The sequence below is a fragment of the Bombina bombina genome, chromosome 6, assembly GCF_027579735.1.
Source record: "Bombina bombina isolate aBomBom1 chromosome 6, aBomBom1.pri, whole genome shotgun sequence".
Taxonomy (NCBI): Eukaryota; Metazoa; Chordata; class Amphibia; order Anura; family Bombinatoridae; genus Bombina; species Bombina bombina.
The window spans coordinates 484,701,975-484,716,782 of NC_069504.1; the positions used below are offsets into that span (position 1 = coordinate 484,701,975).

At 43.1% G+C, this 14,808-nt stretch overlaps 1 protein-coding gene across 1 annotated transcript in view; it reads left to right on the forward strand.

Moving 5' to 3' along the window:
- The window catches only part of BBS4 (Bardet-Biedl syndrome 4), a 307,119-nt gene that overhangs the window by 283,421 nt on the left and 8,890 nt on the right, over nucleotides 1-14,808 (forward strand). Inside the window, exons 12-15 of the mRNA XM_053717315.1 lie at nucleotides 12,115-12,286; nucleotides 12,398-12,467; nucleotides 12,664-12,802; nucleotides 13,067-13,274. Coding sequence (XP_053573290.1) covers nucleotides 12,115-12,286; nucleotides 12,398-12,467; nucleotides 12,664-12,802; nucleotides 13,067-13,274 — 589 coding nt within the window. The remainder of the gene's footprint in view (nucleotides 1-12,114; nucleotides 12,287-12,397; nucleotides 12,468-12,663; nucleotides 12,803-13,066; nucleotides 13,275-14,808) is intronic.

A 14,808-nucleotide genomic window follows, 5' to 3' on the forward strand; every position in this document is an offset into this window, starting at 1 on the left:
AAATGCAGTAGTAGCAACTGGTATCAGGCTGATATGTATATATGTTTACACTTAAGTATTTCTGGGGAATGGCACTTCACTGGGAAAATACTGTATGCATATAATTTTTAGCCTAACTTGCAGTGTGAGCGACTAGCAGCAGGCTTTTTAATGACATTTCATATATTAGATTTTAAACGTTTACTGGCATGTTAAATCGTTTAATTATCTGAGGTACTTGGTGAAAATTGTTTTGGGCTTTATTTTCCACATGGCTGTCGTTTGTTTTAAATTAAAACAGTTTACTGAGCTTCCCTCACTGTTGTAGTGTGAGTGGGAGGGGCCTATTTTGGCGCTTTTACTACGCATCAGAAATTCAGTCACAGTCTGTCTTTTTCTCCCTGCATGATCCAGGACGTCTCCACAGAGCTCAGGGGTCTTCAAAACTAGTTTTGAGGGAGGTAATCACTCACAGCAGACCTGAGACTGTGCTTGACTGTGATAAAAACGCTTATATTTTCAATTGTTATACGTTTTTTCTGATATTAAGGGTTAATCATCCATTGAATGAGTGCAATCCTTTGCTAAATTTGGTTTCTATAACTAATCCGGTTCATTGTTATTCAACTGTGACAGTTTTTGTGTGCTTCTTAAAGGCACAGTAACGTTTTTACATATTGCTTGTAAATTTAGTTGAAAAGTATTTCCAAGCTTGCTAGTCTAATTGCTAGTTTGTTTAAACATGTCTGACACAGAGGAATCTCTTTGTGCAATATGTTCAAAAGCCAAGGTGGAGCCCAATAGAAATTTATGTACTAATTGCATTGATGCTACTTTAAATAAAAGTCAATCTGTACATGTTAAGCAACATTCACCAGACAACGAGGGGGAAGTTATGCCGACTAACTTGCCTCACGTGTCAGTACCTGCATCTCCCGCTCAGGAGGTGCGTGATATTGTAACGCCAAGTACATCAGGGCGGCCATTACAAATCACTCTACAAGACATGGCTAATGTTATGACTAAAGTTTTGTCTAAATTGCCAGAACTTAGAGGTAAACGAGATCACTCTGGGATGAGAACAGAGTATACTGATAATGCTAGGGCCATGTCTGATACTGCGTCACAATTGGCAGAGCATGAGGACGGAGAGCTTCATTCTGCGGGTGACGGATCTGATCCAAATAAACTGGATTCAGACATTTCAAATTTTAAGTTTAAGCTGGAAAACCTCCGTGTATTGCTAGGGGAGGTGTTAGCGGCTCTGAATGATTGTAACACAGTTGCAATCCCAGAGAAAATGTGTAGGTTGGATAAATATTTTGCGGTACCGACGAGTACTGACGTTTTTCCTATACCTAAGAGACTTACTGAAATTATTTCTAAGGAGTGGGATAGACCCGGTGTGCCTTTCTCACCCCCTCCTATATTCAGAAAAATGTTTCCAATAGACGCCACCACACGGGACTTATGGCAAACGGTCCCTAAGGTGGAGGGAGCAGTTTCTACTTTAGCTAAGCGTACCACTATCCCGGTGGAGGATAGCTGTGCCTTTTCAGATCCAATGGATAAAAAGTTAGAGGGTTACCTTAAGAAAATGTTTGTTCAACAAGGTTTTATATTACAACCCCTTGCATGCATTGCGCCTGTCACGGCTGCGGCAGCATTTTGGTTTGAGTCTCTGGAAGAGACCCTTGACTCGGCTCCATTAGATGAGATTACACACAAGCTTAAAACCCTTAAGCTAGCTAATTCATTTATTTCTGATGCCGTAGTACACTTAACTAAACTTACGGCTAAGAATTCCGGATTCGCCATTCAGGCGCGCAGAGCGCTGTGGCTAAAATCCTGGTCAGCTGATGTAACTTCTAAATCGAAATTACTTAACATACCTTTCAAGGGGCAGACTTTATTCGGGCCCGGTTTGAAAGAAATTATCGCTGATATTACGGGAGGTAAAGGCCATGCCCTGCCTCAAGACAGAGCCAAACCCAGGGCTAGACAGTCTAATTTTCGTGCCTTTCGTAACTTCAAGGAAGGAGCAGCTTCAACTTCCTCTGCTCCAAAACAGGAAGGAGCTGTTGCTCGCTACAGACAGGGCTGGAAACCTAACCAGGCCTGGAACAAGGGCAAGCAGGCCAGAAAACCTGCTGCTGCCCCTAAGACAGCATGAAGTGAGGGCCCCCGATCCGGAAACGGATCTAGTGGGGGGCAGACTCTCTCTCTTCGCCCAGGCTTGGGCAAGAGATGTCCAGGATCCCTGGGCGTTGGAGATCATATCTCAGGGATATCTTCTGGACTTCAAAGCTTCTCCTCCACAAGGGAGATTTCACCTTTCAAGGTTGTCAACAAACCAAATAAAGAAAGAGGCGTTTCTACGCTGTGTACAAGACCTTTTACTAATGGGAGTGATCCACCCAGTTCCGCGGTCGGAACACGGACAAGGGTTTTACTCAAATCTGTTTGTGGTTCCCAAAAAAGAGGGAACCTTCAGACCAATATTGGATTTAAAGATCCTAAACAAATTCCTAAGAGTTCCATCATTCAAGATGGAAACGATTCGGACAATCTTACCCATGATCCAAAGAGGTCAGTACATGACCACGGTGGATTTAAAGGATGCTTACCTTCACATACCGATTCACAGAGAGCATTACCGGTATCTAAGGTTTGCCTTCCTAGACAGGCATTACCAGTTTGTAGCTCTTCCCTTCGGGTTGGCTACGGCTCCAAGAATCTTTACAAAGGTTCTGGGCTCTCTTCTGGCGGTACTAAGACCGCGAGGAATTTCGGTAGCTCCGTACCTAGACGACATTCTGATACAAGCGTCAAGCTTTCAAACTGCCAAGTCTCATACAGAGTTAGTACTGGCATTTCTAAGGTCGCATGGGTGGAAAGTAAACGAGGAGAAGAGTTCTCTCTTACCACTCACAAGAGTTCCCTTCTTGGGGACTCTTATAGATTCTGTAGAAATGAAAATTTACCTGACAGAGGACAGGTTAACAAAGCTTCTAAATGCTTGCCGTGCCCTTCATTCCATTCAACACCCGTCAGTGGCTCAATGCATGGAGGTAATCGGCTTAATGGTAGCGGCAATGGACATAGTTCCTTTTGCACGCCTGCACCTCAGACCGCTGCAATTGTGCATGCTAAGTCAGTGGAATGGGGATTACTCAGATTTGTCCCCTACGCTGAATCTGGATCAAGAGACCAGAGATTCTCTTCTATGGTGGCTTTCTCGGCCACATCTGTCCAGGGGGATGCCCTTCAGCAGGCCAGACTGGACAAATGTAACTACAGACGCCAGCCTACTAGGTTGGGGCGCTGTCTGGAATTCCCTGAAGGCTCAGGGATCATGGACTCAAGAGGAGAGTCTCCTTCCAATAAACATTCTGGAATTGAGAGCAGTTCTCAATGCCCTTCTGGCTTGGCCTCAGTTAGCAACCCTGAGGTTCATCAGGTTTCAGTCGGACAACATCACGACTGTGGCTTACATCAACCATCAGGGGGGGACAAGAAGTTCCTTAGCGATGATGGAAGTATCAAAGATAATTCGCTGGGCAGAGTCTCACTCTTGCCACCTGTCAGCGATCCACATCCCAGGAGTGGAGAACTGGGAGGCGGATTTCCTAAGTCGCCAGACTTTTCATCCGGGGGAGTGGGAACTTCATCCGGAGGTCTTTGCCCAAATACTTCGACGTTGGGGCAAACCAGATATGGATCTCATGGCGTCTCGCCGGAACGCCAAGCTTCCTCGTTACGGGTCCAGGGACCCGGGAGCGGTCCTGATAGATGCCTTGACAGCACCTTGGACCTTCAGGATGGCTTATGTGTTTCCACCCTTCCCGATACTTCCTCGTTTGATTGCCAGGATCAAACAGGAGAAAGCATCAGTGATTCTAATAGCGCCTGCGTGGCCACGCAGGACCTGGTATGCAGATCTAGTGGACATGTCATCCTGTCCACCTTGGTCTCTGCCTCTGAGACAGGACCTTCTAATTCAGGGTCCTTTCAAACATCAAAATCTAATTTCTCTGAAGCTGACTGCATGGAAATTGAACGCTTAATTTTATCAAAGCGTGGATTTTCGGAGCCAGTAATTGATACCTTAATACAGGCTAGGAAACCTGTTACCAGGAAGATTTACCATAAGATATGGCGTAAATACTTACACTGGTGCGAATCCAAGGGTTACTCATGGAGTAAGGTTAGGATTCCCAGGATATTATCTTTTCTACAAGAAGGTTTAGAAAAGGGTTTATCTGCAAGTTCTTTAAAGGGACAGATCTCAGCTCTGTCCATCCTTCTACACAAATGTCTGTCAGAAGTTCCAGACGTTCAGGCTTTTTGTCAGGCTTTGGCTAGAATTAAGCCTGTGTTTAAGACTGTAGCTCCACCGTGGAGCTTAAACTTAGTTCTTAACGTTTTACAGGGTGTTCCGTTTGAACCCCTTCATTCCATTGATATCAAGCTGTTATCTTGGAAAGTTCTGTTTTTAATGGCTATTTCTCCAACATAGGTGTGTCCGGTCCACGGCGTCATCCTTACTTGTGGGATATTCTCCTCCCCAACAGGAAATGGCAAAGAGCCCAGCAAAGCTGGTCACATGATCCCTCCTAGGCTCCGCCTTCCCCAGTCATTCTCTTTGCCGTTGTACAGGCAACATCTCCACGGAGATGGCTTAGAGTTTTTTAGTGTTTAACTGTAGTTTTTATTATTCAATCAAGAGTTTGTTATTTTAAAATAGTGCTGGTATGTACTATTTACTCTGAAACAGAAAAGAGATGAAGATTTCTGTTTGTAAGAGGAAAATGATTTTAGCAACCGTTACTAAAATCGATGGCTGTTTCCACACAGGACTGTTGAGAGGAATTAACTTCAGTTGGGGGAACAGTGAGCAGACTTTTGCTGCTTGAGGTATGACACATTCTAACAAGACGATGTAATGCTGGAAGCTGTCATTTTCCCTATGGGATCCGGTAAGCCATTTTTATTACAGAAAGAAAAAAAGGGCTTCACAAGGGCTTTTTAAGACTGTAGACATTTTCTGGGCTAAATCGATTTATATATAAACATATTTTATACTCCATAGCCTTGAGGAATTATTTTAATCTTGGGAATTATGTAAAATAACCGGCAGGCACTGTATTGGACACCTTATTCTCTAGGGGCTTTCCCTAATCATAGGCAGAGTCTCATTTTCGCGCCTCTATTGCGCACTTGTTTTTGAGAAGCATGACATGCAGATGCATGTGTGAGGAGCTCTGATACATAGAAAAGACTTTCTGAAGGCGTCATTTGGTATCGTATTCCCCTTTGGGCTTGGTTGGGTCTCAGCAAAGCAGATACCAGGGACTGTAAAGGGGTTAAATATAAAAACGGCTCCGGTTCCATTATTTTAAGGGTTAAAGCTTCCAAATTTGGTGTGCAATACTTTTAAGGCTTTAAGACACTGTGGTGAAATTTTGGTGAATTTTGAACAATTCCTTCATACTTTTTCGCAATTGCAGTAATAAAGTGTGTTCAGTTTAAAATTTAAAGTGACAGTAACGGTTTATTTTAAAACGTTTTTTGTACTTTGTTATCAAGTTTTTGCCTGTTTAACATGTCTGAACTACCAGATAGACTGTGTTCTGAATGTGGGGAAGCCAAGGTTCCTTCTCATTTAAATAGATGTGATTTATGTGACACAAAATTTAGAGAAAATGATGCCCAAGATGATTCCTCAAGTGAGGGGAGTAAGCATGGTACTGCATCATCCCCTCCTTCGTCTACACCAGTCTTGCCCACACAGGAGGCCCCTAGTACATCTAGCGCGCCAATACTCCTTACTATGCAACAATTAACGGCTGTAATGGATAATTCTATCAAAAACATTTTAGCCAAAATGCCCACTTATCAGCGAAAGCGCGACTGCTCTGTTTTAGAAAATACTGAAGAGCATGAGGACGCTGATGATATTGGTTCTGAAGGGCCCCTACACCAGTCTGAGGGGGCCAGGGAGGTTTTGTCTGAGGGAGAAATTTCAGATTCAGGGAAAATTTCTCAACAAGCTGAACCTGATGTGATTACATTTAAATTTAAATTGGAACATCTCCGCGCTCTGCTTAAGGAGGTGTTATCCACTCTGGATGATTGTGAGAATTTGGTCATTCCAGAGAAACTATGTAAAATGGACAAGTTCCTAGAGGTCCCGGGGCCCCCCGAAGCTTTTCCTATACCCAAGCGGGTGGCGGACATTGTAAATAAAGAATGGGAAAGGCCCGGTATACCTTTCGTCCCTCCCCCCATATTTAAAAAATTGTTTCCTATGGTCGACCCCAGAAAGGACTTATGGCAGACAGTCCCCAAGGTCGAGGGGGCGGTTTCTACTCTAAACAAACGCACCACTATACCCATAGAAGATAGTTGTGCTTTCAAAGATCCTATGGATAAAAAATTAGAAGGTTTGCTTAAAAAGATGTTTGTTCAGCAAGGTTACCTTCTACAACCAATTTCATGCATTGTTCCTGTCACTACAGCAGCGTGTTTCTGGTTCGAGGAGCTAGAAAAGGCGCTCAATAATAATTCTTCTTCTTATGAGGAGATTATGGACAGAATTCATGCTCTCAAATTGGCTAATTCTTTCACCCTAGACGCCACTTTGCAATTGGCTAGGTTAGCGGCGAAAAATTCTGGTTTTGCTATTGTGGCGCGCAGAGCGCTTTGGTTAAAATCTTGGTCAGCGGATGCGTCTTCCAAGAACAAATTGCTTAACATTCCTTTCAAGGGGAAAACGCTGTTTGGCCCTGACTTGAAAGAGATTATCTCTGATATCACTGGGGGCAAGGGCCACGCCCTTCCTCAGGATAGGTCTTTCAAGGCCAAAAATAAACCTAATTTTCGTCCCTTTCGCAGAAACGGACCAGCCCCAAGTGCTACGTCCTCTAAGCAAGAGGGTAATACTTCTCAAGCCAAGCCAGCCTGGAGACCAATGCAAGGCTGGAACAAAGGAAAGCAGGCCAAGAAACCTGCCACTGCTACCAAGACAGCATGAGATGTTGGCCCCCGATCCGGGACCGGATCTGGTGGGGGGCAGACTCTCTCTCTTCGCTCAGGCTTGGGCAAGAGATGTCCTGGATCCTTGGGCACTAGAAATAGTCTCCCAAGGTTATCTTCTGGAATTCAAGGGGCTTCCCCCAAGGGGGAGGTTCCACAGGTCTCAATTGTCTTCAGACCACATAAAAAGACAGGCATTCTTACATTGTGTAGAAGACCTGTTAAAAATGGGAGTGATTCATCCTGTTCCTTTAGGAGAACAAGGGATGGGGTTCTACTCCAATCTGTTCGTAGTTCCCAAAAAAGAGGGAACATTCAGACCAATCTTAGATCTCAAGATCCTAAACAAGTTTCTCAAGGTTCCATCGTTCAAAATGGAAACCATTCGAACAATTCTTCCTTCCATCCAGGAAGGTCAATTCATGACCACGGTGGATTTAAAGGATGCGTATCTACATATTCCTATCCACAAGGAACATCATCGGTTCCTAAGGTTCGCATTCCTGGACAAGCATTACCAGTTTGTGGCACTTCCGTTCGGATTAGCCACTGCTCCAAGGATTTTCACAAAGGTACTAGGGTCCCTTCTAGCGGTGCTAAGACCAAGGGGCATTGCAGTAGTACCTTACTTGGACGACATTCTGATTCAAGCGTCGTCCCTTCCTCAAGCAAAGGCTCACACGGACATTGTCCTGGCCTTTCTCAGATCTCACGGGTGGAAAGTGAACGTAGAAAAAAGTTCTCTATCTCCGTCAACAAGGGTTCCCTTCTTGGGAACAATAATAGACTCCTTAGAAATGAGGATTTTTCTGACAGAGGCCAGAAAATCAAAACTTCTAAACTCTTGTCAAATACTTCATTCTGTTCCTCTTCCTTCCATAGCGCAGTGCATGGAAGTAATAGGTTTGATGGTAGCGGCAATGGACATAGTTCCTTTTGCGCGAATTCATCTAAGACCATTACAACTGTGCATGCTCAGTCAGTGGAATGGGGACTATACAGACTTGTCTCCGACGATACAAGTAGATCAGAGGACCAGAGATTCACTCCGTTGGTGGCTGTCCCTGGACAACCTGTCACAGGGGATGAGCTTCCGCAGACCAGAGTGGGTCATTGTCACGACCGACGCCAGTCTGGTGGGCTGGGGCGCGGTCTGGGGACCCCTGAAAGCTCAGGGTCTTTGGTCTCGGGAAGAATCTCTTCTCCCGATAAATATTCTGGAACTGAGAGCGATATTCAATGCTCTCAAGGCTTGGCCTCAGCTAGCAAAGGCCAAGTTCATACGGTTTCAATCAGACAACATGACGACTGTTGCGTACATCAACCATCAGGGGGGAACAAGGAGTTCCCTGGCGATGGAAGAAGTGACCAAAATCATTCAATGGGCGGAGACTCACTCCTGCCACTTGTCTGCAATCCACATCCCAGGAGTGGAAAATTGGGAAGCGGATTTTCTGAGTCGTCAGACATTTCATCCGGGGGAGTGGGAACTCCATCCGGAAATCTTTGCCCAAATTACTCAATTGTGGGGCATTCCAGACATGGATCTGATGGCCTCTCGTCAGAACTTCAAGGTTCCTTGCTACGGGTCCAGATCCAGGGATCCCAAGGCGACTCTAGTAGATGCACTAGTAGCACCTTGGACCTTCAAACTAGCTTATGTATTCCCGCCGTTTCCTCTCATCCCCAGGCTGGTAGCCAGGATCAATCAGGAGAGGGCATCGGTGATCTTGATAGCTCCTGCGTGGCCACGCAGGACTTGGTATGCAGACCTGGTGAATATGTCATCGGCTCCACCATGGAAGCTACCTTTGAGACGAGACCTTCTTGTTCAAGGTCCGTTCGAACATCCGAATCTGGTCTCACTCCAACTGACTGCTTGGAGATTGAACGCTTGATCTTATCAAAGCGAGGGTTCTCAGATTCTGTCATTGATACTCTTGTTCAGGCCAGAAAGCCTGTAACTAGAAAAATTTACCACAAAATATGGAAAAAATATATCTGTTGGTGTGAATCTAAAGGATTCCCTTGGGACAAGGTAAAAATTCCTAAGATTCTATCCTTTCTTCAAGAAGGTTTGGAGAAAGGATTATCTGCAAGTTCCTTGAAGGGACAGATTTCTGCCTTGTCTGTGTTACTTCACAAAAAGCTGGCAGCTGTGCCAGATGTTCAAGCCTTTGTTCAGGCTCTGGTTAGAATCAAGCCTGTTTACAAACCTTTGACTCCTCCTTGGAGTCTCAATTTAGTTCTTTCAGTTCTTCAGGGGGTTCCGTTTGAACCCTTACATTCCGTTGATATTAAGTTATTATCTTGGAAAGTTTTGTTTTTGGTTGCAATTTCTTCTGCTAGAAGAGTTTCAGAATTATCTGCTCTGCAGTGTTCTCCTCCTTATCTGGTGTTCCATGCAGATAAGGTGGTTTTACGTACTAAACCTGGTTTTCTTCCGAAAGTTGTTTCTAACAAAAACATTAACCAGGAGATAGTCGTGCCTTCTTTGTGTCCGAATCCAGTTTCAAAGAAGGAACGTTTGTTGCACAATTTGGATGTTGTTCGTGCTCTAACATTCTATTTAGATGCTACAAAGGATTTTAGACAAACATCTTCCTTGTTTGTTGTTTATTCTGGTAAAAGGAGAGGTCAAAAAGCAACTTCTACCTCTCTCTCTTTTTGGATTAAAAGCATCATCAGATTGGCTTATGAGACTGCCGGACGGCAGCCTCCTGAAAGAATCACAGCTCATTCCACTAGGGCTGTGGCTTCCACATGGGCCTTCAAGAACGAGGCTTCTGTTGATCAGATATGTAAGGCAGCGACTTGGTCTTCACTGCACACTTTTACTAAATTTTACAAGTTTGATACTTTTGCTTCTTCTGAGGCTATTTTTGGGAGAAAGGTTTTGCAAGCCGTGGTGCCTTCCATCTAGGTGACCTGATTTGCTCCCTCCCTTCATCCGTGTCCTAAAGCTTTGGTATTGGTTCCCACAAGTAAGGATGACGCCGTGGACCGGACACACCTATGTTGGAGAAAACAGAATTTATGTTTACCTAATAAATTACTTTCTCCAACGGTGTGTCCGGTCCACGGCCCGCCCTGGTTTTTTAATCAGGTCTGATAATTTATTTTCTTTAACTACAGTCACCACGGTATCATATGGTTTCTCCTATGCAAATATTCCTCCTTTACGTCGGTCGAATGACTGGGGAAGGCGGAGCCTAGGAGGGATCATGTGACCAGCTTTGCTGGGCTCTTTGCCATTTCCTGTTGGGGAGGAGAATATCCCACAAGTAAGGATGACGCCGTGGACCGGACACACCGTTGGAGAAAGTAATTTATCAGGTAAACATAAATTCTGTTTTCCTCGGCTCGTAGAGTCTCTGAGTTATCAGCCTTACATTGTGATTCTCCGTATCTGATTTTTCATTCAGATAAGGTAGTTCTGCGTACTAAACCTGGGTTCTTACCTAAGGTAGTCACTAACAAGAATATCAATCAAGAGATTGTTGTTCCATCATTGTGTCCTAACCCTTCTTCAAAGAAGGAACGACTTCTGCACAATCTAGATGTAGTCCGTGCCCTGAAATTTTATTTACAGGCAACTAAAGATTTTCGCCAAACTTCTTCCCTGTTTGTCGTTTATTCTGGACAGAGGAGAGGTCAAAAAGCATCTGCTACCTCTCTATCCTTTTGGCTTCGTAGCATAATACGCTTGGCCTATGAGACTGCTGGACAGCAACCTCCTGAAAGGATTACAGCTCATTCTACTAGAGCTGTGGCTTCCACTTGGGCCTTTAAGAACGAGGCCTCTGTTGAACAGATTTGCAAGGCTGCAACTTGGTCTTCTCTTCATACTTTTTCCAAATTTTACAAATTTGACACTTTTGCTTCTTCGGAGGCTGTTTTTGGGAGAAAGGTTCTTCAGGCAGTGGTTCCTTCCGTATAGAGATCCTGCCTGTCCCTCCCGTCATCCGTGTACTTAGCTTTGGTATTGGTATCGCATAAGTAATGATGACCCGTGGACTGACTACACTTAACAGGAGAAAACATAATTTATGCTTACCTGATAAATTCCTTTCTCCTGTAGTGTAGTCAGTCCACGGCCCGCCCTGTTTTTTAAGGCAGGTCTAAATTTTTAAATTATACTCCAGTCACCACTGCACCCTATAGTTTCTCCTTTCTCGTTTGGTTTTCGGTCGAATGACTGGGTGTGACGTAGAGGGGAGGAGCTATATGGCAGCTCTACTTGGGTGATCCTCTTGCACTTCCTGTTGGGGAGGAGTTAATATCCCATAAGTAATGATAACCCGTGGACTGACTACACTACAGGAGAAAGGAATTTATCAGGTAAGCATAAATTATGTTTTCTCTGGCATTCTCAGGTCCGCCCACGGCCGCACCCTGGTCCGCCTCTCATCCTCCCTCTCCGCCTCCGTTTTCATGAAGAATAAAGAATGATTTTTTTTACATGAAAATCGCGTACTCTCGCAGTTAAAACCGCATGTGCGGTTAATCGTGCAGCCCGGTTAATTGTATTTTGCACAAATATATATTTATAACTATATATATATATATATTTATATATATATATATATATAAGAACAATGGAATAGGAAATATTAATATTTTCATGTTGGTTTAGTGCAAATGAGACAATATTTGATCATGTTTGTGCTAGAGTGGGTTTGCGGCTAGAGCGAAAAAACGCAGTTTACTTTCAACTTGTAATATTTTAGCGCAACCAGACTAGTGCAAAAATCTTAAATTCTAGCGCAATTAACGCTCTAGCAGGAAGCACAAAATACTGCTCCACTTGTAATCTAGCCCGATATTTTTAATTACTAATAAATCTTTCTTTGTCCCAACATTCCACAGCGCTCAATGTAAGAAAGTATTTATGTGTTCTTTGTCATATTTGTTGTATCTCTATGAACTCCACACTGTATTTTATTTGGGTGTTTTTTATTTGTTTCTTTTTAGCTCAAAGTTGGCAGAAGCTATATATTCTGTATTCATGTTTTATTGGAAGCAGAGAGTTCTTATCGTTATCTTGTATCCTCTGTTACCATTGAATCCCCCCTGATGTTCTGCGTTTCTCTGCAGGCCATCAGCTGTCTAAAGCGTGCACTCTACCTATCTCCTTTTGACTGGCGTGTTCTTTATAACCTGGGTTTGGTACACCTTAGTATGCAGCAGTATGCATCAGCTTTCCACTTTCTAAGTGCAGCAATCTCTTTGCACCATGGAAATGCAGCCCTCTACATGCTTCTGGCAGGTAAGAGACTTTGTGACAAGCTCACTCACTAGTATTTAACTTTAGGTGCTCAATCACCTGCAGAATGACTTCCTGCAACCCACAACAAATTGTATTTATTTATTCCCTCAGTGGCTCTAACACACCTTGATGATGCAGAGAATGCAAAGAGCTCTTATCAGCAGGCAGCTAGTCTTGACGAGTAAGTAGAGAGCAAGCAGAGGGTATCCTTACTCTCTTCCACTGTGTTGTTTTTATATAAAGGTTTACCTAGGCCATTATATACCAACATTGTTTTCTCTCTATTACAACCTCCTTTGGTAGACTTTCTTTGTTTTCTCTGTGCTCATACCTTACTATTTTCACGTTGACATTTTTCTTCCTGTACTGACTTTCAGATCAGACCCCTTGGTGAATCTGAACTTTGCCGTGCTGCTATATAACCAGGGAGATAAAAAAGGAGCTTTGAGCCAGTACCAAGAGCTTGAGCGCAAAGTCAATATTCTCAGAGAAACTGTAACAGAATTTGACCCAGAGGTGAGCATACCATAAAAAAAAATACACATAGTAATATCATTGATGATGTAAAGTCAGTAAGACAGAAATACTCAGTGAAAACCCCCACCGTCCTTTGTAAAAAGACATTGCAATAAAAGTGTCTCAGGAGTAAGATCACAGTAAGTCCAATAAGACATTTAAGATATGAATTTTTGTAAAGTCCTAAATGATCTAGTGTGCTGACATTTTGATACTGGGGGTTGGGAGGAATTTAAATTGTGTTTTCATTGATTTCTATTTCAGATGGTAGATATGGCACAGAAGTTAGGAGCTGCCCTCCAAGTTGGGGAGAGTTTAGTTTGGACCAAGCAGACAAAAGATCAAAAAACAAAGCAACGAGGTTCAGGGAAAACGTCTGGAGCAGAGCAGACCCCACTGGGGTCTAACCAGGCTCTGGGGAGAGCAATGTCATCAGCTGCAGGATATAGCAAAACCGATGTCCTATCTCCAGGTGAGAGTCATCAAGGCAAAGGTCAAAAATTTGCGTCTCTGTTTGATGAAAAGAATAACCAGGGTTATCTCATTTTAAAGGTAGTATTTACATTGTAGTATTAAATACATTGGACGATTGTGTTCTTAATGTTTGAGTGAGGAATGGTGTAGTAGCAGATGAAAGAGAAGGCAGCAGTTGTGAGAGGGTAAGATCTAGGAAGGTGGGAGGATGATAAAAATGTGGACAGCTTATCCACATATGAGCTTAGTTTGGGCTTGTGGTTGTGTATAGGCTAATCTTTGAGGGGTTTTCACTAGTTGTGAGGTGTGGGCATTAATGTCATTTTGAGATTATAGCTAATTCCTAATAATTTTATTTTTGAGGTAATGGGCACAAATAGGTAGGTTTTAAAGTTGGTGAGGGTGGTCAAATAAGGGCAATAAAGTTGAAGAAAGTCATGTGAGCTGCACATTTTTCTCCATAGTCACTTAGTAGAGATAAAATAAATCTGCCACTTCTGAGGACACAGGTATTGAAAATGGTTAGAGGAACCACCTTGTCAAGGGCTATAGACTTTTTTTAAAAATCATAATGTTTGAGTTAAATTATAGACTTTCTAAAAAATCATAATGTTTGCGTTAAATATATAGTAGTTTGCAGTTTAAAGGGGCAGTGTACACCAAATTTCAGATAATTGCATGTAATAGACAATGCTATAAAGAAGAATAAGCATAGATACTGATCTAAAAATCCAGTATAAAACCTTTTAAAAACTTACATAGAAGCTCCCAATTTAGCACTGTTGATGAGATTAGGCTGGGACACCCAGGGAAAGGGGCTGGAAGAGCAGACACCCCCGCTTCCGTATATGAAGACCGAAACATTTATGCACAGAAAAATCTAGTGTAAAATGTCCCTTTAAACAAAATACATCCTGTTAATATTTTTATTGTGCAGAAAATATACTAATTAGTGCAGTTGATTAATTTCTCTAATAAGTGTGCAAGTTAGCTAAACCTGTTTATAAGCTACAAGCAGACCTGTTTACAGGGAGTGCAGAATTATTAGGCAAATGAGTATTTCTCCAACATAGGTGTGTCCGGTCCACGGCGTCATCCTTACTTGTGGGATATTCTCTTCCCCAACAGGAAATGGCAAAGAGCCCAGCAAAGCTGGTCACATGATCCCTCCTAGGCTCCGCCTTCCCCAGTCATTCTCTTTGCCGTTGCACAGGCAACATCTCCACGGAGGTGGCTAAGAGTTTTTTGGTGTTTAAATGTAGTTTTTATTCTTCAATCAAGAGTTTGTTATTTTAAAATAGTGCTGGTATGTACTATTTACTCTGAAACAGAAAAGAGATGAAGATTTCTGTTTGTAAGAGGAAAATGATTTTAGCAACCGTTACTAAAATTGATGGCTGTTTCCACACAGGACTGTTGAGATGAATTAACTTCAGTTGGGGGAAACAGTGAGCAGACTTTTGCTGCTTGAGGTATGACACATTTCTAACAAGACTTGGTAATGCTGGAAGCTGTCATTTTCCCTATGGGAT